Source organism: Myxocyprinus asiaticus, chromosome 15 (genome assembly GCF_019703515.2).
Source record: "Myxocyprinus asiaticus isolate MX2 ecotype Aquarium Trade chromosome 15, UBuf_Myxa_2, whole genome shotgun sequence".
NCBI lineage: Eukaryota > Metazoa > Chordata > Actinopteri > Cypriniformes > Catostomidae > Myxocyprinus > Myxocyprinus asiaticus.
Genome location: NC_059358.1, coordinates 32,485,938 through 32,511,242, shown reverse-complemented (window position 1 = coordinate 32,511,242; position 25,305 = coordinate 32,485,938). Strand labels below are relative to the sequence as shown.

The 25,305-nt window shown below is 41.2% G+C and overlaps 1 protein-coding gene across 6 annotated transcripts in view; it reads right to left on the bottom strand.

Moving 5' to 3' along the window:
- Nucleotides 1–461: 461 nt before the first annotated feature.
- Nucleotides 462–25,305, bottom strand: part of osbpl3b (oxysterol binding protein-like 3b) — a 121,201-nt gene continuing 96,357 nt past the window's right edge. For 4 of the 6 annotated variants that reach the window (XM_051718168.1, XM_051718164.1, XM_051718167.1 and 1 more), the window contains 11 exons: nt 24,980–25,117; nt 24,019–24,112; nt 20,919–21,157; nt 19,484–19,621; nt 19,348–19,411; nt 19,186–19,264; nt 9,141–9,285; nt 4,907–5,051; nt 3,626–3,752; nt 2,643–2,765; nt 462–1,828 (listed from right to left, as the gene is read on the bottom strand). In XM_051718168.1, coding sequence (XP_051574128.1) covers nt 1,732–1,828; nt 2,643–2,765; nt 3,626–3,752; nt 4,907–5,051; nt 9,141–9,285; nt 19,186–19,264; nt 19,348–19,411; nt 19,484–19,621; nt 20,919–21,157; nt 24,019–24,112; nt 24,980–25,117 — 1,389 coding nt within the window. In that variant the 3' untranslated portion in view covers nt 462–1,731. Of the gene's footprint in view, nt 1,829–2,642; nt 2,766–3,625; nt 3,753–4,344; nt 4,400–4,906; nt 5,052–9,140; nt 9,286–19,185; nt 19,265–19,347; nt 19,412–19,483; nt 19,622–20,918; nt 21,158–24,018; nt 24,113–24,979; nt 25,118–25,305 lie in introns of those variants that run through there. The other 2 variants (XM_051718165.1, XR_007899288.1) reach the window with 2 other exon arrangements.

Below are 25,305 nucleotides of genomic sequence, written 5' to 3'. Positions count from 1 at the left end.
AAAGTGTAATACTATACTAAAATTGTCCTTAAAGTAAAAGCCACTGAAACAGAGAATTATCATAAATAATTAGTAAAGAATAAAATAAACTTGTCGCAGGAAATTATCCCCAGTTGTGAAGACAAAAAACAAACAAACAAACAAACAAACAAAAAACACACTTTTCTAAACTCAGTGACTCATAATGTTGCTGCAAACAACAGCAGGAAATACTTTGTGGGTTGAAGGTTATTTACTCCTGTGTTCAAATCTAGTTATTATGGGAATGTTTTTTAAACCTCTAAAAATACAGAAAAACCCCAGCCCACCAGATCTGAAACTTCAGAGCCCCAGATCCATCGTCAAATTAAGCCATGAGAATACTTGCACTTCCTCATCTTCGTCTCTGCTGACCACATGTTTATTAGAAGTAGTAAATAACAGCTACAAATTTAAATAAATCTGAAATTAAAACAACAGAGTGATCTTTGAAATTAGACTTTATTAAAGGAAAGAGGAAACGCTGCAGTGTTCAACACGCAAGTACCCCCAGTCCCCCAACAGCTTTCGTCGTAGTTCAGAGTGAAATGAGCACAGGTTACAGGTCGAACTGTGTGGAAGTTTTAAAACACTGCCAGGCTCACATGTGCGGTGGTAATGCCAAGTACTGATGAGCCATCTGTCAGTCTTCTGAAGAAGTTAAGATGAATATAAATATTTCTAAGAGACTCTTAAACGTCACCTCTTTTTCATTCAAGAATCTCAGAATAAAAGGCTTTCATAAAATTACAATACTTTGTAGCGATACATTTGAATTGATGAGAAGTTCTAGTAAAGACTCAGTCATAAGTATATAATAGTAAATAAGGCATTAGACAGATGTGGAATTCATACTCTAATGTACAGTTGACAGTTTCCTTTTCAGAGGTAGACAACGCAGTTTTGATCTGACAACAACATACTAAACATTATGTTTTGGGCTGAGTTTCCAAGTGCGCTTCTGTTATTTGCAGTACCACATTTAGCCACAAGAGATCCTAACCCACCAGTTTTTGTGTTGTTTCTTGTGCTCTGACTGCATTGTGGACAGCAACAAAACAAGAATATGAACTGGGCCAAGATTGCATATTTCTCATACATTTCTCAGGGATCTATTTGGAATCAAAGAAACTAAACTAGATAATAATAGATAATGTAACCATATTAAGGTAATTGAACTACTGGGACATTAAATAAAAAAGTTACAATTCTGTCATCATTTACTTTCCCTTCATGTTGTTTGAAAACTGTACGACTGTCTTTCTTCTGTGAAGCACAAAAGAACACGTTAAGCCTCAGTCACCATTCACTTTCATTGCGTCTTTCTGCCATACAATGAAAGTGACAATGAGGGTGTCCATCACATTTCTGCCTAACATGTTCTTTTGTGTTCTAAATAAGAAAGCAATGGGTTTGCATTGATATGAGGGTGAGTAAATGACAACAGAATCTTTAAAAAAAAATTTTTTTAAATCCTTTAAGATGTGATATGAAATTATAGCATTCTCAGTCAAAGCACTAGTGTGGTTCCCTCTGTAAACTCTTAAATTTAACAGCCAGTTTTTCTTCATCAGCTTTATCAGTCTTGATGTCACCTGAAGAGGTGTTTTCTCTTGATGTTGCAACGTTGGACAGAACAAAAAAAGAGCAGGCAGCAGTGAACAAAAAAGAGCAGGCAGCAGTGAGCACAGACAAATATTGGCTGCCTCGGAGTTACCAGAGGACCGGACAGTCAAGACTGCTGAATCCAGGATCTTTCCTCAACTCCCAATAAGAGTTGTTGCTCATCCAAGTGTCATCTTTGGACTTCCTATTGGTGACAGGAAACATTTTATTATGAAGAGACTTCTGTAAAGGTGATGAAACTGGAAGAGCAGTAGTCCCTCAAGCTAAGATAAAAATAAATTATTCATTGAGACAAAAGAACGGCTTTATTAAAATCATATTAAAAGGATAGTTCACCCCCCAAAAAAGACAATTCTGTCATCATTTACTCAGCTTCATGTTGTTCCAAACCTGTCTGACTTTCTCTCTTCCTTGGAACAGATAATATCCAGGCCACTCTATTCCATATAATATCAGTAAATAGAGCCTTGCTTGTCTGGCTTGGAACAGCCAAAAAGTGCAATAAAAATACCATAAAAGTAGTCCAAACAAGTCATTTGAAGCCAATTAATAGCTTAGAGTTACAGTTGTTATTCACTGAAAATCTCAGACAGCTACAGTGGAGGACACATTTTTAAGTGAATAATTACTTAAAATGTAGTTTGTTCCCATAAAGCTACAGTATCATATGGCTACAGAGGACTTGGAATAAATAATGGGCTTCTTTTATTGTACTTGTATGGTGCTTTTTTTCATCTTGAAGCTTCACAGCCCCAGTCCTCCTTCACTTTTATTATATAAGAAAGAGTGGACAAGATATACTTCAAGATATTTTGCTCAATGGAGGACCAAAAGTTGTACAGGTTTAGAGAAACATGAGGGTGAGTAAATGATGACAGAATTAAAATTTTTGGGTGAACTACTCCTTTAACAATGAACTTGCTTCAAAAGAACTTATAACTATATATATTTAGGAGAAACAGTGACAGTGCACATTAAGTTGGACTGTTGGTTCGTACTGGAAGAATCGAGGTTGATGTGTTCTGTGATTCTCCTCCAGGACTCTTCGTCTCTCCCGCTGAAGCTGCTCAATCCTCTGTTTCTGCACTTCTGCAGCTTCAACGTTCCCTTCCTCCAATAACCTACAATCACAAATAGTCTCATATTAAATAATTTTGTCCTTGCACAGTGCAGCTGATGCAGTGATGTCATCTTCTGGTGGCCCTAGAGGTTCCGTCTGCTCCCATTGGCTGTGACACATTTATGTCGGAATAACTCTAATGGTATGTTCACATCATGTCAGAATTACCATAATTACAAGTTGTGAATTCTATGAAATTCTATGTGAATTCTATGAAAGCTCCGACTTGACAGTCATTATGTTATGTGAAAAGAACCAATATGGTTTGATATGCTATCTTATTACACCATGGTTACCTGGAACGCTGTCTTTGTTCTCAAACATTTTGTAACAACATATTGAGGTGAATAAATGAATTAATGTAGTGATAAATATTTTTCTGTTATCAACAACAAAGCCCTTTTGGCATTATGTGTGTTGTTGTCATAGAAACGGCATGAGTTGTCATCTTGTAATTACAGTAATTCCAACACTACATGAATGCAGCATAAGTAGGAATGTCAAAAGTGCAGGTACTTTGATAAAAAGTAAATCCCAATATATATATATATATATATATATATATAAAACTTAACAATACCAGTTTTTCATACAGACTCAATTTGGCATGAAATTATGAATCATACAATAGTAAAGGCTGAACTCGTGAATATGAATTAGACTGTCCTAGGATTTTTAATATTTGGGGTGCATTATTTTTACTAAAGTCCTTTCAGTTTTTTGCTTGGTATTGAAATTGGATCAAGAACTTAAAATTTGACACCTTGACAACCCCATTTCCATGTAACAAATTTCTTCGAGCTGGGAGTAAACAGTATAAACTTTCCTTGACAGCTAAACAACATGGATGGATGGTTTTACCTCTGATCAAGTCGTAGCCTTGTGTCTGTGGGTGGAAGAAATGGTTTGGTAATGAGGTCAAGCTCATTTAACTCCATAGCAAACTTGGTGAAACCGTAGTACTGCTCATAGTCTGGAGACATTGGATCTGCACACATACACGCACACACACACACACAAATTACAACTACATAAGGCAATCTTTCATCTAAATATATTCTGAAATACTGATAAATCAAATCAATCAATAAAACAATTAATAAACACAAACAGCAGGGTTGTGCATCATTCAGAATTAAATTGAAAATGCACTTTAAATTCCAATTCCTGAATTTTAATCGAGGTAGCAAAGAGGAAGGAATTAAAAAAGTAGAATTACAAATAAATTCATTAGAAATAATTAGAAATACATCAAAGAAAATAATCTGCTGTCAGAGAAGTTTTAATAATACATTTCATTTTTCAGTAAGAATTGGCCAAAAACATCATTCACACATATCATACACACAACATATTATGGGATATTCCCAGAAATGGATTATAATAATAATTAATCTTTAAAATGCCACCTATAGAAATGTGCATTTATATTTTATATATATATATATATATATATATATATATATATATATATATATATATATATATATATATATATATATATATATATATATATTTATTTATTTATAAAATAAACCATGGTGGATGAACAATTAATTTCATAGAATGCTTAAATTTACCCCAAAGTCTTCAAAATGGAGCCAAATATCACGAAGCAGCTTTCAAGATGGAAACCTTAAAAAGAACACCTGAGAAATTATCTTGAGTTCTGTTCTTGAGCTGATGAGGAACTACACATCTTTTTTGTAGATTTGGACTAATGAAAGTTAAAATGTTTAAATTGCAATTCGATAAATCCCAATTCAACCTCCTGTGAGGTGTTGTCAATTCAATTCAACTTCCAACTCATAAATTGAAAGGCAGATGTGGCGAGGAGGGTGGGGCCGGATCGTGATGACACACACCCGGCCCCATATCAGGCTAATTAAGATAACGAGAGGGATAAAGGACAGTTCCAGAGAGAGAGAGCTACAGGCAGCTGCCTTGTATGTGTTTATGTTTGTGTGTTTTTAAGTTTATCATTAAACTTTATTTATATTGTCAAGCCGGTTCTCGCCTCCTCCTTTCCCAATCCTAACCTTGTTACAGTAGACAATTCTTAGATTTCGAATTTTGCTCGACCCTGCTAAAAAGAGGGCAGACAGTGTGTGTGTGTGTGTGTGTGTGTGTGTTGGTTCATACTCGTTCTCCAGATGCAGGAAGCAGAGGGTGGGGTGCCACAGTATATACCCTCGTGCCATTTACCAAACAGCTTGTGGACGACCTTGCCTTTGTGGTCGGTGACTGCACCCTCCACCTCATTCATGCTCGAGTTCCAGTACTTTGCCTGGAAAGCACACAAGCAAATTTGACAATAAGAGCACCTCTGAATAAGGCAAACTATGTTAACAAGTGCATACACATTTAAACGAGACTGTGTTAATTAGATTGCTACTAAACAAATGTCACTAGTGCAGAGGTGCATATATTTCTGTGGAATAACAGAATGATTGGAGGATCTAGTCTGGGTTTACAAGGATTCACTAATGTTAGGATATAATGAACTGTGATATTCAACAGTAGCTGCTGCAGGCAGGTCAAATGCTCTGGAGTGCTCTCCAGAAAATGTCATCCTTGAATCAGAGATGTGTCAGTGCTCTTCGCTTCAACCAGATCTAATGAAACCCATGGAAGTTGAATCATGAATAATTATCTCACTTTTGTAGAATCTCATTCTCAAGTTTTTCTGTTTTTATTTATCTTGCTCCCTTTACCCTAATTGATCTCTTTCTCCTCTGAATGCTCTTTCCCTATCTGTCACTCACTCGACGTTGTGTCGATGTATTGACACTAGGGGTTGCCCTTGGGAGCCCCAAACACCTCTGATCTTTGAGAAAAGGCCAATGGGAGTTGGCGAGTGGAATTTGCATGCCACTCCCCCGGACATACGGGTATAAAAGGAGCTGGCTCACAACCACTCATTCAGATTTTCTCTTCGGAGCAGAGCGGTTGGATTTACGGCACATTACAGCGGTTTCCCCCCCTCGTGCACCGGTGGAGTGCAGAGAACGCCCCTGGGTGCTTCAGCAGCCTAAAAGTGTATATTCTTCCATTAAAAGAGTATATTTTCCTTCTTAAAGAGTGGCACTTACGGAGAGTGTCTTTTTAAGGATGCCTTTCCGTTTGTGTTTAATTCCTGGTTGTGGTCGTTATCTCTCCGCTTCCGACAGCCACGATCGCTGTCTCACATGTGCGCTGCCCACGCAGATACGGCGTTCGTGGATGGGTCATGTCCTCACTATGAGAACATGACCATGGCAACGTTGCGGTCACGGCTTTCCTTCCTCAGAGGGAAAGCCATCACAGTGGCTCCCCGCCGAGGTCCTTCTACCTATGGGTTTGAGGCCGCATCAGTTAGCACTGGGGGCTTCCCCAATGGGAGCCGCCCGGCAGGGTAACCCCCCACGGACCTCCCATTCCCCAGCACGCTCATTCGCCCCGGTCGAGTTCTGGGATGAGACCGCCGGCTCGTCTCAGGGTGAGTTCACGGTCTCACTCGGGGCTTGCGATGTGGATGAGCTGTTGATCGCAGCATCGGAGAGCGGGCTCGTCCAGTCTGACACTGAGGACTCGACACGGAGCAGCCGGCCATGCTTGCCTGGGTGGCTGCTAGCGTCAGGCTGGAGTGGAACCCTCCACTCCCCCCTGAACCCTCGCGGCTTGACGACTGGCTCCTGGGCTCATAGTGCCCCGCCCCGGTCCCTTTCTTCCCGGAGGTGCATGAGGAACTCACGAGGTTGTGGCAGGCACCTTTCACTGCCCGGACCTGGTCTCTCAGCTCCTCCGCTCTCACTACCCTTGACGGTGGGGCTGCCAGGGGGTACTCGGCAATTCTGGTGCACCTGTGCCCACAAAATGCCGCCACCTGGTGGAACTCCTGTCCAGGGCCTGTAGGTTTACATCGTCTCTGGCGACTAAGGCCTATGGTGCCACTGGACAGGCAGCCTCTGCCCTGCACGCCATGGCTCTCCTGCAAGTGCATCAAGCCAAGGTGCTAAAAGAACTGCACAACTCCCCGCGGACACTTAGGGACCTGCAGACGTTCTCTGTCAGCGACACGTGCATGGAGTTTGGTCCGGAATACTCTCACGTGGTCCTGAGACCCCGACCGGGCTATGTGCCCAAGGTTCCCACGACCCCGTTCCGGGATCAGGTGGTGAAACTGCAAGTGCTGCCCCAGGAGGAGGCAGACTCAGCCTTGTCGTTGCTGTGTCCGGTGCGCGCATTGCGCATCTATTTGGATCACACACAGAGCTTTGACGCTCTGAGCAGCTCTTTGTCTGCTTTGGAGGACAGTGGAAAGGCAGCGCTGTCTCCAAACAGAGGATCGCCCACTGGGTCATTGACACCAGGATGTCCTTCCTCCTTAGCCCTGTGGCATGTAAGTTCATGGAGAAACTCGATGCTGGCCCAGTACGTGTGCTAGTAGGCCCTGTACTGGGGTAGGTGCTCCTCACGAGCTGGTTGCCTGTCTGTAACCCCGTGTGATGTATCTTCTGCGAGACGGTTTCTCCATTGGTAAACCCGCGTCTTCCTTGGGACACCGGTCCCCTCTGCCACCAGTCGCTGTGTTTGTAGAGCTCCGTCCCCTCTGGGTAGGACCTACCACGGGGACTTCTCCACATGCGACACTGCCGACAAAACTCGGTAAGACTATGTGGTGTATTTCCACACATTACCTCCCCTTCGGGCAGGGTGTGGTCTCCGCGGTGTCTTCCCCTTGGGAGTGACCCACCCACCACACTTATGGCCCCCAGTCGATCGATTTCCACTCTTTTTTGGGGAGAAAAAAGAAGAGAAGAGGCCACGGCTGGGGTAGCCTGTCCCTTTTTTTGGGCAGTCGACTTGTTCCCGAGGTGCAGGGAACTGTACGGCACTCGTATGAATGTTGGGGGAGGTTACGTGATGGCCAGGTGTACTGACTACGAGGCACGCAATGGTCTACAAAATTCTTCATCTGGTGAGTATATAGGCTATAACAAGCCTAATTCGGTAAAAACATACACATTGTAACAGAGCCAAGTTTCCATCATTTCAAAATCAGTCTCCGTTGTGTATTTCAGGCTTGTATATAGTTAAAAATCTCGTGTGATGCACCAAATCTGAATTTTTTTGATTATTATTGGGATTTTGGTAGCACAATAAACTGCATCTGGAATTTTATTAATTTTGAAACCTTGTAGTGCCAATGTCTGTGCCCATTATAGTAAGGAAAGACAGATTTTTTTTTCTTTCTAAAAATCTATTTAAAAAAAAACATTGTTTTTTCCACCTCCTTAATTATCGGTATCAGCAAAATTTACTTTCGGTCAACCTTTGCAGGAAACAACATTGTTTATTCATTCTCAAGTGAGAAATGTGTAGCATTTTAAGCTTGACAGTTTACTAAAAGTAACATTTAAGACCATTTAGAGAGCAAAACAACTTTGCATAAATGTAATGCCTTAAATAATCATCATGAACATTCAAACATTGATAATTATTATTAATCATATTAATAAAATATTAATAATGAATATTAGGTTTTTGCTGCTGTAGTCTAATAATTACATAGTTATTATTGTGTCAAAAAGCAGAAATAAAACAATTAAAAATCAGCTATGCATATTGTTTATCATCAGACACTGAAAAATAATCTGTTTTGGTAAAAAAGACAATAAGTTGATCTCTAATAACAATAGTCCAATACAAAGTCTTATTCACTTCACCATATTAACGATTTTGAGAATGAAAATCTGGACACAAATTTTGCATTCAAATTCCTTCAATATCAGAAATGTCTAAATTTCGGGGCCTGGGTAGCTCAGTGAGTACTGATGCTGACTACCACCCCTGGAGTCATGAGTTCGAATCCAGGGTGTGCTGAGTGACTCCAGCCAGGTCTCCTAAGCAACCAAATTGGGCCGGTTGCTAGGGAGGGTAGACATGGGGTAACCTCCTCGTGGTCGTGATTAGTAGTTCTCGTTCTCAATGGGGTGTGTGGTAAATTGTGCATGGATCGCGGAGAGTAGCATGAGCCTCCACATGCTGTGAGTCTCTGCGGTGTCATGCACGACGAGCCACGTGATAAGATGCGCGGATTGACTGTCTCAGAAGAGGAGGCAACTGAGACTTGTCCTCCGCCACCCGGATTGAGGTGAGTAACCGTGCCACCATAAGGACCTAGTAAGCAGTGGGAATTGTGCATGCCAAATTGGGGAGAAAAGGGGATAAAAAAAAATAAATTTAAATTTAGTCTAAATTTCAAAACCCACACGGGACTATTTTCACTAACATGGCAGAAACAAACAGTTATATATTGCAGTGCTGATAAACACTTAAGCATTTGCTTGTAACTGTGACATCTCAGACTGAACAGGATGCAGTGGCAGCTCACCTTGATGAATGTGACTTTACACCGGCATTTCTCACTGTTGGAGTTTTTGATAGAGATTTCGCCATAGTGCTCAATCCAGCGCTGACCACTGAGAATGTTGTGGATACATGATGTCACTTTATTCCACTCATAGTGATCCCCAAAACTGCAAGAGAGAGTAATGCATGAGTGTGCATCTACATCATTAAATTCACACTCACTACCGCCAGGTAGATTATTTGGCATTCTAAGATTATCAGCCAATAACCAGTTACTGACAATGTCAATGGATAATGCAAATCTTCTGTTTTCAAATAATGAATTTTAAGTAGGCTAAATACTGTGTGAAATATCTGTTAATAATTTTTTTTATGTCTCATTTGCCATACTTAGATTGTCTAACATACTATGTAGGGGTTTTGTATAGTCAGTCATAATCACAAAATAATCCCTGACAGGGAGACAGCAATCACGAAGTGGAGGGATCTTGTATCATTCTGAAGGAGTTTATTTTTGAGATAATGACTGTGTGACTTTACATTATCCCACTTTTTACACAGCTACTTACCAAAAATAAATAAATAAATGGGCATGAAATACTGATTTTTTATTGATATTATTTTAATGTAAGAAGAGATTGAGGAGTGATAAGAGAGACATGAAACTAGCACAGCTATGTATGTGGTAAATTGGTTGCCTGGGACAACTGTACATTACACAGTTTCATGCCCCAGAATTCCACAATTTACCAGATCAAAGCCATCAAATATTTGAAAAATTACTGGTCCACTGCTAACTTTACTGTACTTACAGTTCAGACTTCAGGTACATGTGGGAGACATTACTAATTACTAGGGCTGTCAATCGATTCACTTTTTTTCAAGCCCTACTAATTGCTAAAACAATAGAAAGGCTACTATCAAAACTGACCACTACTACTTCACCGCCCTTTTGAGATTCACAGTACAAAGTCTGTGACAAGAAGGTTCCTTGTAAGCCAGGGAACATTGAGCTACAGTTCATTGAATCTGTAAAACCTTGGAACGAGTGAAAGCGCTGCAACCCAATCAGCACTCCGCTTCAACACCTTCCTGCCCCAGTCTGCTGCCCCAGTGTTTCAGCTCCATTGCTTAAAGAGAGCAAGGCCACTGACAACATCAGTCACAGCTGCAGTTATAATTTGGACAGTGCCATCATTCAAGATCCCAGCTACCCAGACTCCAGTCTGTTCTCACCTCTGCGGTCTAGCCACAAGGATTTAAAGCATCACGAGAAAGACACTGGGGTACAGTTTCTGCCCCAAAACATGTATTCTGTACCGAATACTGAACACATTCTTCATCATTTTTAAACTTAATTTATGTGTACACATGACATTAGTCTGAAACTACACCTCTTCTGACCTTACTTCTACCACTTCTTACAATGAGTGCATTTACATGCACAGCAATACGTTGATATAATACTGTATGCCATATCAGACTGTCATAAAACAACCAACAATATAAGAAACATGAAATTCTCTGCTATTTGATGTTCCAATCAGAGGCTGCGCTAAAGATAACCATTATATTATAATCATCATATTATTTGTATCTGTCATTGGTTACTTTTGTATTATTCTTGCATTAAAAGGTGCACTTTTGTTCTCACAGTCCTGGATGAGAGCACTTTCTCTCCCTTTCTGTCCAAATGACGGACAGCATTTTGGAATTAACCATCAATGTTTAAAAAATATGGTGAATAACGAAACATTTCCAGTTAACGCAACCTCTTGTTCCAATCACTTTACTTTCCGAGGGCTCAGATTTTCCTATATGTAAGTGGGGAGAGGGCTTCAATGAAAACAATACTACTAGCTAATACTATTAATTACAACAATTTATTACAATTAACACTTCTTTGACCCCATCATGGACAAAATCTTTAAAAACTTTTAATCGTAAAGCTCATGCTTACATACTTGAAATTAATTTTGTAGACAAATATAAATTGTGGTTTTGTGTATGAATTTCTTTACAAAACGTACAAATTTTACTTTAATTTTTGTATTTATTTATTTATTTTAAATGGAGTTGTACCAGATAGTGAAGGAAAATCAGTCGATAAGTGCCCAGCATACATTTAATACTAAATATTGTTGAATGAGCAGTGATTTAGGCAAAAGGATAGTTACTTTAAAGAAGCTAAAATATAATAAAAAATATATCAGTTATGATTTTGAATGTTTTAGTGGTCACTACATATTTCCCATACACTGTAAAAAAGTGGCAACCTGCAATTGTTACGTCAAGGATCTACACATATAAAATATGAAAAATACATATTTACAGCGTACTTCCACTGTGTTATTTTTTAAAGTTTTGATGACTTTACTATTATTCTAAAGTGTGTTTGTCCACAACTTTTAATAGTATTACAGCCCCATACTTTATCTAATATATGTTAACCTAAAAAATGTGCTTCATGTGTCATTACTGAATCAACCTGAATACAAAGGGTTACACCAACAAAACAAATTTTAATGTTTAGATCAGGTGAAAGTAGCTAAGGAAAGTTCCAGGTTTAATACAATTTAAGATCAGTTGACAGCATTTGTGGCATAATGTGGCACAACCATTAATTTTGACGCCTCCCTTCTTTTCTTTAAAAAAAGCAGAAATCGAGGTCACAATGAGGCACTTACAATGGAAGTGAATGGGGATAATTTTTGGAGGGTTTAAAGACAGAAATGTGAAGCTTATAATTTTATAAAAGCACTTAAACTAATTCTTCTGTTAAAACTCATGTATTATTTGAGCTGTAAAGTTGTCTGATTCATCATTTTTACAGTGATTTTAGGGTTTTAGGGTTTGTTGACATTACATCATCATGGTAACCCAGAGTTCCCATTTTCACAGCACAATTTTCCAGGACATTTTAATGTGCCCAACAAGTTTTTTGTGATTAATATTTTTATCGATTTTTTCAAAGCAAACAAAACAAACAAATCATATATACAACAAATCAACATTAACTCCCACTACTACCCCTCCCCAATCAAGAACCCTACCCGACCCCAAACGAACATCCCAGTGGTCTTACCTACATACACACTTATACAGAGAATAAAATAATAATAATAATAATGAATAAAAATAAATAAATAAATAAATATATATATATATGTAGTGGGAATTAATATATATATATATATATATACACACACATACACACCCATACACATACACATTCTCATACACATATATACATACACATATAATAAACATACAACTCTGAACTATATTCCTCTCTCCACAGACCTACTCCAAGAGCCCAGCAAAAACATCAAATATTTACCCCATTTCCCATTAAAAGAATCCCATATCCCCAGCCTTCTACATGTTACCTCTTCAAAAGCTGCCACCCTTCCCATCTCCTCACACCACTCCCGAATTGAGGGTGCTCCCACCGACCTCCAACCCCTTAAAACAATGTGCATGCCTATCATCACACTGGTGAGGACCCAATCTTTTATGTATTTATTGCCTACGTTGATGACCGCCCCATCACCCAAGACACAGAGTCTGGGGCAAAATGAAATCCGAATGCCCAACACGTCACATACTAAACTCTGTACCTTCAACCAAAATTCCTGAATCCCAGCGCACCACCAAAAAACATGGGCCATGTCTCCATCCTCCCATTGGCAACGCCAGCAGGTGGGTGTGTCTTTAAGGCCAAGCCTATACAGTCTAGAGGGGGTCCAATAGAATCTATGTAGAATCTTGAATTGTATAAGTTGCACCCTTGCGTTTCTAGATGCAGTCTTGATGTTTTTTAGAATCCCAGCCCACACTCCATCCTCCAATACCAAATTAAAATCTTTCTCCCATAATCTTTTGATGGAGGTTAAAGCTCCGTCCCCTAAACTCTGATCTAGCAGGGAGTAATACACTGATGCCTCATGACCTTTTCCAAAAGCAGTAATCAGCTCTCCCAAAGTATCTGCTACTTTAGGGGGGCGTATGCTACTCCCAAAAATAGAACAGAGCAGGTGGAACAACTGTAAATACCTAAAAAACTGAGATCTGGGAATCCCAAAATGTTGAGCCAAATTACCAAAGGATCTCAACACTCCACTCTCATATAGGTCACCGAGTGTATTAACCCCCCTCGCAATCCACTCTGACCAGCAGAAGGGGGACTTTTCAATACATAATTTTGGGTTCAGCCATATGCTCGAGGTAGCATTCAGATAAATGTCTGAATTAAACACTCTGGACACTTTTGTCCATACTGAGTGCAAATGCGAAATAATGGGGTGCAACTTAGCTTCTCCGGTTAGTTTGATAGAAAGGCTTTGTAATGGCGAAATAGGGGCAAGGACTTCTTGTTCAATACGAAACCAGGGAGGGGCTTTCTCAGGTGGAAGCGACCAATGAGCCAAATGCCTGAGACAGAACGCATAATAATAAAACAAAATCTTGGGTAGGCCTAGCCCACCTTTGTCAATTTGCCTATGCAGCTTACTGAAATGTAACCCGGGACGTTTACCATTCCAAATGAAGGACTTCGCTATGCTATCAAATAGCTTGAAATAAGAGAGGGGGACATCTACAGGGAGAGACTGTAGCAGGTAGCTGAATTTTGGAATACAATGAATTTTAATAACATTAACTTTCCCAATCATCGATAAATGTAATGAAGCCCACCTGTCCACATCGCTCGAAAATATTTTTATTATAGATTATATTATAGTCAAAATTAATTCTAACTAAATCAGACAAATTTGCTGGGAATAAAATACCCAAATATTGATGCCCTGTCTGGGCCACTGGAAGACGCCCAGCTGGAAGGCCGATACTGGACAGTACGCTGTCAGAGCCAAATCTTCGGATTTAGTCCAACTGACTTTGTATCCTGAGAATTTAGAAAAGGAATGAATTATTCTGTGGAGGCAAGGCAAAGATCTAGTAGGGTCAGAGACAAATAATAAAATATCATCTGCGTAAAGCAGAAGCTTATGTGGAAAATCATCCTCCTTTCTTATCGCAGCTGCTAATGGTTCCAGGGCAAGACAGAACAATAATTGGGAAAGAGGGCAACCCTGCCGAGTGCCCCTATTCAGAGTAAAATAATCTGAAATTAATAAATTTGTTTGTACCGCTGCTGCAGGGTGTCTATAAAGTAACTTAATCCAGCCAATAAATGTACTCCCGAACACATACATTTCCAAAATCTTAAAAAGATAATCCCATTCTACCATATCAAATGCCTTTTCAGCGTCAAGTGAGATGGCAGCGACTGGAGTCTGATCATTCGCCACTGACCACATGATATCAATGAAACGCCTAATATTATCAGAAGAGCTACGACCCCAAATAAACCCCACTTGATCTATATGTATAAGAGATGTCATAACTTTACTTAATCAGTTAGCCAAAATGTTTGCCAAAATTTTTACATCCAGCTAGATCAGGGAAATTGGACGTTAACTTTTACACTCGCTTGGATCTTTGTCCTTTTTAAGAATCAGACTGATCCGGGCTTGTGTCATGGTTGGTGGAGGCTTTCCATTCTTTAATGATTCTGAATAAACTTCTAACAAAAGTGGAGCCAGTTCTGTAGCATAAGATCTAAAAAATTCAGCAGCAAAACCATCTGGCCCCGGAGCACTGCCTGTAGTTAAGGCCTTAATTACCCCGTCAAGCTCCTCCAAGGTTATCTCAGAATCCAGAGAATTTTTTTGCTCAGTCGTCAATTTAAGGAGTTCTAATGGTTTCACAAATGTTCTAATATCTTCATCAGTAGACAAAGATGTGGAACTATAGATATCAAGATATAATTCTTTAAAGGCATTATTAATATCAATGGCTGAGGTAAAAATGTCACCACCAGCAAATTTCACTGAAGGAATGGTAGAAAAAGACTCTCTCTGTTTTATATATCTATCCAAAAGCTTCCCTGCTTTGTCCCCCGACTCAAAATATGACTGTCTTGCCCTGAATAGCCAAAACTCCACTTTCTGCGATAAAATAGTATTATATCTGTATTTCAATCGGGTCAATTCTCTGAGGCCATTAGATGACATTCAGCGATTCAGCTCTGCCTCTGCACTTTTAATATTCCCTTCCAACTCCACATATCCAAATATCTGTAAGACCAAGAATTTTACACATCCTGTGAAGCGTCAGTTTTACTCTAGGGGGCTTACACAATTTTGCTTCACTATGACCAAGGACTGAGTCCATCAAAACATTAAAGTCTCCTCCCAATATTATATCATGAGGGGTGCCAGTGGCTTGCAACATCCCTTCAAGATCTATAAAAAGGCCCTGATCATCAGCATTAGATGCGTAAATATTAGCCAAAATCAACCTTTGCCCCTGAATTTCTCTTCCTAATTTATCTTAAATATGTTTGAGAAATTTGAATTGTAGATGTTTATTTATCACTATAATGACTCCCCTACTCTTACTCGAGCCAGCACTAAAGAAAACATGTCCACCCCATATCTTCCCAAATTTTTCCACTTCCTGCGAGCAGAGATGCGTTTCCTGAAGGAACACCATATCATATTTCTTATGTTTAAGAAAATAAATAACCTTCCTTCTTTTTATGGGGTGCCCCAGCCGATGTTGATGTTGCAAGCCCCGTGGCCATGCTGAGTCCAGGGACATCGAAGCATTTACCTGGCTCCTGATACCCACCATAAGATTGGTCGAGGAGGGGGGAGGAGGAACAACATCCCCGCAGTCCGTCGGAGCCAACCTGGTGTGTACGTGTTTGTGGGCACGCAGGGGCGGGGGTTCCGCCGCTGGAGCGCCAAACCTGCCGAAATGGGACAGTGGACAGCGGTCGTGAAGACGGACGTGCGCACCTGACATGTCACCCAGAGAACAAGGAAACCACTCTTTTGTTGAAGTTTTGGGTACCGCAGCCTCTTGGGCATGCAGCGAAAAATGAAACAAAAGATTCTCCTCCCGGCCCTCCACTGGGGGATGGAGTGGTCTGTCTACCAGCTCCATAGAAGCGGATCTCCTTGTCCCTGGGTCGCCCATCTCTGGGGTGCTTCGAAGCCTTCCTAGGGTTCTTGGCGGCCAGCCATGAGACGGGTGGCGTCTGCTTCCTGCGGTGGGCTCCACGCCGGGGCCGGGCCACGGGGGCGGGCTGCAGCGGAGCCGGGGCTGTTGCTGCAGGAGGATGCCCTTGGCGAGGAGCAGACGGGGTGCGGGGTCTTGAGCCACGCCGGGGCAGGATGTGTTGAATGGCCTCCGTCTGCTGCTTCACTGCCGAGAACTGCTGGGCAAAGTCCTCGACGGTGTCACCGAATAGGCCAACCTGGGAGATGGGGGCGTCAAGAAACCGTGCCTTGTCGGCCTCTCTCATCTCGACCAGACTGAGCCAAAGTTGGCACTCCTGGACCACCAGGGTGGACATAGCCTGCCCGAAAGACCGCGCCGTGACTTTCGTCGCCCGGAGAGCGAGGTCGGTCGCCGAGCGCAGTTCCTGCATAAATCCCGGGTCAGAACTACCCTTGTGCAGCTCTTTTAGCGCCTTGGCAGGAGAGCCATGGCATGCAGGGAGGAGGCAGCTTGTCCAGCAGCACCGTAGGCCTTAGCCGTCAGGGACGACGTAAACCTACAGGCCCTGGATGGGAGCTGCGGGCGCCCGCGCCAGGTGGCGGCGCTCTGCGGGCACAAGTGCACCGCAAGCACCTTATCCACCTGGGGGATCATGGAATACCCCTTGGCCACCCCACCATCGAGGGTAGTGAGAGCAGGGGAGCTGAGAGATCGGGATCGGGCAGTAAAAGGTGCCCCCCACGATCTTGTCAGCTCTTCATGCACTTCCGGGAAGAAAGGGACCGGGGGGGGGGGGGGGGGGGCGCAGTCGTGAGTGGTGCTCTGGGCCCAGGAACTAATCATCGAGCTGCGAGGGTTCAGGGGAGAGCGGTGGGTTCCACTCTAGCCCGATGCTCGCAGCTGCACGGGAAAGCATGTCCGTCATCTCCGCGTCGGCCTGAGACTGGGTGACCACACCCAAAGGAGGGAGCCCAGCCGAGGCGTCCACGTTAGAGTGGACGAGCCTGCTCTCCGATGCTGCGCTCGATAACTCATTGTTTTCCCGGGCTCCGCATAAGAGGTCAAACTCATCGTGAGACGAGCCGGCGGTCTCATCCGAGAGCCCGACTGGGGCAAGCGAGCGTGCTGGGGAATGGGAGGTCCGTGGGGGTTTATCCGGCATAGGTGCTCCCATTGAGGTCCCCAAATCGCCCCCAGTGCTATCCGGCACGGCCTCATACCCGTAGGACCGAAGGACGGAGACGGGGAGTCACTGGGGTGGCTTGCTTTCTTACGAATGTAAGCCGCGACCGCAACGTTGGCATGGTCATGTTCTCGCAATGAGGACAAGACCCATCCACGAACGATGTCTCCACGTGAGCAGCGCCCAGACATTAAGACAGCGATCGTGGCCGTCAGAAGCGCAGAGATAACGACCGCAACCAGGAACAACAAACAAATGTAAAATCATCTTTAAAAAGACGTTTCCGTGCGTGCCGCTCTTTTAGAAAGAAAATATACTCTTTTAGAATATACTCTTTTGCTCTGCCGAAGCACCCAAGGGCATTCTCTGCACTCCACGGGTGCAGAGGGGGAGAAGCCGCTGAAATGTGCCGTAAATCCAGCAGTTTTAGGTGAATGGTAAAGAGAACTGAGTTTGAATTGAATTCAGTGCACTGAATGCAACCGTTCGGCTCCAAAGAGAAAATCTGAATGAGTGGTTGCATACCAGCTCCTTTTATACCCATATGTCCGGGGGAGTGGCATGCAAATTTCATTCGCCAATTCCCATTGGCCTTTTTTCAAAAAGCAGAGGTGGTCGGGGCTCCCAAGAGTGACCCTTAGTGTCACTACATCGACACAACGTCGAGTGACAGATAGGGAACACCATGACTTACTCAGTCCGTCAACTTTATAAAGAACGTCCTTTATGTGAGCATGTAGATATTTTGCAGTCATCCATAGTGACCATTCTCAATCTGGCTGGGAACTTCAGCGTAAAAGCGAACTTCCGTCAATGCAAAAGATTCTTCAAGGAGTCATGCCACAAAACAAACTCCAGCCGCTAGGCGGAGCCAACGCAAGAAGGAACAAAAATAGCACCCAGCTTCCTTAGATAGTCGAGTCACTGAACAGCGAGTCAGTCCACTCACATAAGAAACGCCCAATGGTTTTACTCGCCCATAGGTTCTATGTAGGACAGTGCCTTTTTTGGGACATAAAAATACTTTGCTGCCATCCTTGGTGTCTATTCTCAGTTTGGCCGGAAACATCAGTGCAAAAGCGATCTTCCGTTGATGTAAGAGTTTCTTACATTCCTTGAACCAATCGCGTTTCTCTCTTGTCGAATTCGCAAAGTCCGGGAACAAGAAAATATTGTGATTCTTCCAAGAAAGCTTTTTTTTTACTCCTCACCTGGCACAACACGAGATCTTTATCGGATGATCTCAGATATTTGGCCAGGATTGATTGGGGCCTGTCTCCCCCTAGCAAATCTGCGAGCTGGGACTCTGTGAGCTCGCTCGATTTCCAGTTTATGGCCTGTTATGTTGAGCAGACTCGGGAAGAGCTCGTCTAGGAATTTCATCATATCTCTGACTTCTTCATGCTCAGGAATTCCAACAATCCATATGTTATTCCTTCGGCTCATATTTTCGAGAAATTCCAGTTTTCCCAAAATGTGTTGCAGGTCTATTTTGGACGTGGGCAGATTAGCGGATAATTCCCTTTCCGATGACTCCAGATAATCGATCCATTTTTCAACATCTGCCACTCTTGTAACCAATCGCCGTAATCGATCGACGTATTACAGCGAGATCCTCCAAATCAGCAACAACCTTCGTCAGCATCACATTATGCCACAAATGCTGTCGATTGAGCTCAACTTGTATTAAACCAGGAATATTCCTTTAAGGTTACAATTACAGGTTACCACTTTTTACAGTGTAGACAGATTTAAAGTATACCACATACCGCTGCTTACAAGTGGGCATGTGTAAGTGATAAACATAGGGACTTACCCAGGAAGAACCACATGTGTAGTTCCTACAGGTACAATCTCCATGGACTTCCCCCAGAACTTATTCCTCCACCTGACATCTGAATTAGTCACATATATAAAACACTTGTGTGTACTGACACCATAAGTCTGGCATTATTAATTCAGTATGTCAAGGTGTTACCTTGCCAAAAGATGAAGTTTTTAGACTCAGCATGACATGCTGATATAGGGGGATGATGACTGACCTGGAGGAAGAAACCAGATAAGTTATAAGATCAACACACACCTGTTCACAAACACAAAGCTTAGCATCCTACCTGCTCGGCCACAAAACGAAAGCCTTTGTCTGGACGGTCGCACTCGTAGGTCTCACCCAACACTGGATTAAAGGGTTTCCCTCCTGCTCTATAGTAACTTGCAGCATAGCCAGACACAGCAAATGTGGCAATGTATACCTACACACATAACACAGCACTCTCGGTTAGTAGTGTAACTTTCCCCATGTGTTTTGACTAAACTCTGCAAGCAAACCGATTTAAGAGATAATCAGATAGAAGAAATGACACTCGAGTGAGACTTCATTGAAATAAAATGTTTCTGATTTATTTGAGTGACACAGTGCAATGGCTGCTCAATACACCTCAGTCAGCCTCAGTCACATTTCACTTTCATTGCATATTTTTTTTTTCCATACAATTAAAGTGAATGGCGACTGAGGTTAACTTTCTGCCAAACGTCTCCTTTTGTATTCCACAAAAGAAGGAAAGTCATATGGCTTTAGAACATCATAAGAGTGAGCAAATGTTGATAGAATTTTCATTTTTGGGTGATCTAACTCTTTAAGAAGTAAATTTGATTTAATGTTGACTGAATGTGAGACATTCAGATCTAGTTTACATTTCTATTAGACATTTCTCTCTGTGTTTGTCTCTTGTAATCAGATTAAACTTCATTACTGAACCATACTGAAAAGCCAATTTACTGACCCAAGCATTAGTGCAATGAAAATTCCCAGCAAAAGCTGGAGATATCATTTAAACTGAGAGAGAGGATCTCTTTCTTCCTCCATATAGACAAAACAGCACAATGATGGCTCTTCAGAGTGTCATTGGAGACAGGAGAGTGCAGCTGAATAAAGCCTATTTCCTAGCAGGGAGAGTCATTTCTGAACAATAATCATGCACTCATGACTAATAGCTGATGCCATGCGATGAGCCTGGATCAGACAAGCTCTCAAAAGCATGACTTTACTCATGGACAATCACATCAGCTACTGCACTGTGACATCACAAGTCAGACAATGGCTCTGATAGAAGGGGCACCAATCGATTTGTTTCGCTAAATAAAGTCCATTGTCAGTGTGAGTACATGAACGTCTTTTTGTGCAGAGAAATACACTATGGACAAAAGTATGTGAAATTGACTCCTCATTATTAGCAAGTGCCTTAAATTAAGTATATACAGCCATGTATATATCCTCAGACAAACAGTTACAGTAAAATGTGAAATAATAATAATAATAATAATAATATATATATATATATATATATATATATATATATATATATATATATATATATATATATATATATATACATACACACACACTATATGTATACTGTATATTTTAGTTTTTTCACAAGCAAATATGAGAGTGATGTTCGAGTGTCCATGTACTTGTGGCCATGTAATGTATCTTGCATGTGCAATTGATTGTGTGCATTTTTGTGTGTGTGTGTGACTGTGGCCTACCATGCGCTCAAACGGGTCCTGTGTGTGTGCGGCCCGGTCGAGGAGTTCGCTATATTCCAATTCTTCACACAGTCTCTGCAGTGTGTTGAGAGGTTCGTTGAGTTGAACAGGCATGGCCACTTTTGAAAGGTCCTTCCCAATGTTGTTCTTAAGGATGTGCCACAGGCTGATGTTACTTGTGTTGGGACTAGGAGAGGGAAGACACGACCGCCGCTGTGCACCGCCATTCTCTACACAACCTAAGGAAGAAAAAAACTTTGCAGTCAGGAAACACAGTAAATCCAAGAAGAGCAACATATGATGATCTCTACAAGAACCTCCCATTTCCAGCAAGTGTGTCTCTGAAGGGTTCCCTTTGACTGATGAATTTCCATGACTTTGGCAACTTAGAGATTGCCAAAATTATGTTGTATACCAAATTTGTGAGAATCAGCCACAGGTTGGCGCTTCAAAGGTTTTTGCTAACAACTTCAGGACCATTTGGGCTAGGATAAAAAAAATATGTTTCTATATATATACAGGTGCATCTCAATAAATTAGAATGTCGTGGAAAAGTTCATTTATTTCAGTAATTCAACTCAAATTTGTGAAACTTGTGTATTAAATAAATTCAGTGCACACAGACTGAAGTAGTTTAAGTCTTTGGTTCATTTAATTGTGATGATTTTGGCTCACATTTAACAAAAACCCACCAATTCACCATCTCAAAAAATTAGAATACATCATAAGACCAATAAAAAAAACATTTTTAGTGAATTGTTGGCCTTCTGGAAAGTATGTTCATTTCCTGTATATGTACTCAATACTTGGTAGGGGCTCCTTTTGCTTTAATTACTGCCTCAATTCAGCGTGGCATGGAGGTGATCAGTTTGTGGCACTGCTGAGGTGGTATGGAAGCCCAGGTTTCTTTGACAGTGGCCTTCAGCTCATCTGAATTTTTTGGTCTCTTGTTTCTCATTTTCCTCTTGACAATACCCCACAGATTCTCTATGGGGTTCAGGTCTGGTGAGTTTGCTGGTCAGTCAAGCACACCAACACCATGGTCATTTAACCAACTTTTGGTGCTTTTGGCAGTGTGGGCAGGTGCCAAATCCTGCTGGAAAATGAAATCAGCATCTTTAAAAAGCTGGTCAGCAGAAGGAAGCATGAAGTGCTCCAAAATTTCTTGGTAAATGGGTGCAGTGACTTTGGTTTTCAAAAAACACAATGGACCAACACCAGCAGATGACATTGCACCCCAAATCATCACAGACTGTGGAAACTTAACACTGGACTTCAAGCAACTTGGGCTATGAGCTTCTCCACCCTTCCTCCAGACTCTAGGACCTTGGTTTCCAAATGAAATACAAAACTTGCTCTCATCTGAAAAGAGGACTTTGGACCACTGGGCAACAGTCCAGTTCTTCTTCTCCTTAGCCCAGGTAAGACGCCTCTGACGTTGTCTGTGGTTCAGGAGTGGCTTAACAAAAGGAATACGACAACTGTGGCCAAATTCCTTGACACGTCTGTGTGTGGTGGCTCTTGATGCCTTGACCCCAGCCTCAGTCCATTCCTTGTGAAGTTCACCCAAATTCTTGAATCGATTTTGCTTGACAATCATAAGGCTGCGGTTCTCTCGGTTGGTTGTGCATCTTTTTCTTCCACACCTTTCCCTTCCACTCAACTTTCTGTTAACATGCTTGGATACAGCACTCTGTGAACAGCCAGCTTCTTTGGCAATGAATGTTTGTGGCTTACCCTCCTTGTGAAGGGTGTCAATGATTGTCTTCTGGACAACTGTCAGATCAGCAGATTGTGTAGCCTAGTGAACCAAACTGAGAGACCATTTTGAAGGCTCAGGAAACCTTTGCAGGTGTTTTGAGTTGATTAGCTGATTGGCATGTCACCATATTCTAATTTTTTGAGATAGTGAATTGGTGGGTTTTTGTTAAATGTGAGCCAAAATCATCACAATTAAAAGAACCAAAGACTTAAACTACTTCAGTCTGTGTGCATTTAATTTATTTAATACACGAGTTTCACAATTTGAGTTGAATTACTGAAATAAATGAACTTTTCCACGACATTCTAATTTATTGAGATGCACCTGTATATACTTTAACTCAGCCTAAGCAGTTTGTCTAATTTGCATAAAATTGTATGCATCATCTAGAGATGCTCCTAACAAAAATGTATCAAAATAATTTTTATTTGTAAAGTTGTTCAGAATATAATGACGTTGACGTTTTATGCGTGGTCCAAAATCACTAATTAGCCTGTATCTTGTGAGCCCAATATCCAAACATAACAAAATTTAGAACACATGGAAACAGAACATTCTTAGGGCACATGCCAAATTTAATCTAATTCCAATGCTAGGTGGTGCCAGGATTTAAGAAAATCCTAATTGTGCAACTGTGAACAAAGCAGTTCAACACATAAAACAACTGTGCCCACAGCATCTATTGTGTCAAAAGTGGCCATTTTGGTCATGTTCCATTCACATGTGTTCGGACCCCAATAATTGCAGCTTAAAGCTACAGTTTTTTAATGATATTTTAATTTAACTATAAACATTTATATACACTGTTGAAATTTCCATGAGTTTTCCAGTCATTTGTAATTACTGGTTAAGCATTTTTATAATTTTATAGTTTGCACTCACAAAAAGCAATATCTTTTGATGAAATATTATTATATTTCATCAGTTAAGTATAAAAAAAAAGAAAAAAGAAAACTGTATAAATTTCCATTACTTTTCCAGTCATTTGTTATTATTGCATTTTTTCCCCCATCAGTTCATCGAAACTGCACTCACAATGAGCAATATCCAACTGTACCTCTACAGAAGATTCTATGACTTTTTAAAATTGTATTCCGTCATTTCTTTAGGCCTGGAAATCAGAATTGTAAAATTCCATGATATTTCCAGGATTTCCATGACCATGGGAACCCTGACTGGCCATGTTAAAATGGCTTGTCAGTGCCGGTCCATGACATAACAAACCCTCCATACAGCTAAACTACTGTTGAATGTATGAAATTTCGTTTGTAAGAGACTCCCACAGAATCAATTACAATGAAATATCAATGACTTAAGGAAAGAATATGTCATACCCACCAGTATTAAGTCTGTCATTCTCTGCCTTGTTGCTGAAGTTGTCCATGGACACATTGTCACTGATGTCACTGATATATGAGTCATCTTCCGAAGGCTAGCAGGAAACCACACATCATCATTACAGGTGTTTGGCTCTCTGACAATATAAATGGACCCTTTCCTGTCTATTGACCTACTACTGACAGAAAATCATTAAAGGTGACATGTTTTATTTTTTTATGTTACAATACATTCCCCAATCCCAGCTATAAGTAAGCGAGTTATATGTTAATTGCACCGAAAAGTCTAATTATTGTAGCCCTGTGTTGCTTTTAAACATTGCTCTGTTTGTTTAAGCATACTGACCAGCCAATGGCATGATTTTGGGGCAGGACTATCTGTATGTGCAACCAATGGCAGAAGGGGTGTGTTCAGGAAACTTGTTTGTAAACAGTCATTATTTCTGCAATTCCGTTTGGTGACACTATTAGCAGAGAAACAATTCACACTTCAGCTTTATACATCTAAGGGGTGATGGATCTCTCTGCTCCTGCTAATAAACCATACTATGATAACACTGAATGTATAATAGACTTGAATGTGTTTATGTCAGTGTGGTAGTTAGGTGGGGCAAGTTTTCGAGGGTACCCATTCTCACAGGAGCCAAATTTGCACCTCAGATTTTTCTGGGGTATTTTTCAAGGCAATAAATTATATCAATTTTCATATTACTTGTTTGAACAGTTCTGCCTCAATGTGTGTGTGAGAGAGAGAGTCAATCAGGCTAATTCCTCAAGCTGTGGAATGTCATCCATAGCACTTGCTACATGTTTAATGTAATTAACCCCTTCCTCTGTCTCCTAATAGGGTGTTCAGTAGACTGTGGTAAAGCATAGTGTGGAAGCAGCTGGTCTCTTGATGATGTGTGTAGTAAAAGGGCCATTGTACACAGTGGCATGGAGAGAGTTAACATGATCCTCACCTCATTTTCAGAAGAACTAGCTGACAGCAGCACTTCCTGTGCATCAAAGAACTCTGAGAGAGACTCTGCAATGGAAGCTCTGCTCTCATTGGATGCCTGGTGGACAAGGGGGTGGGAACCATCACTGGAGTCTTGCTTCTGAATGAAGACAAATCATTGGTGATGGAAATAGAGCCAAATGTGTTTGGCTGAAATAACATTTTTATTTGCAGCTTCTTGAAGCAATATCAAAAGAAATGTCCAGGTCTTTTTTTTTTACAATAATAATAAAAATAAAATAAAAAAATCCATAAACCAAAAAAAAAAAAAAGTATTTATAGTTTGCT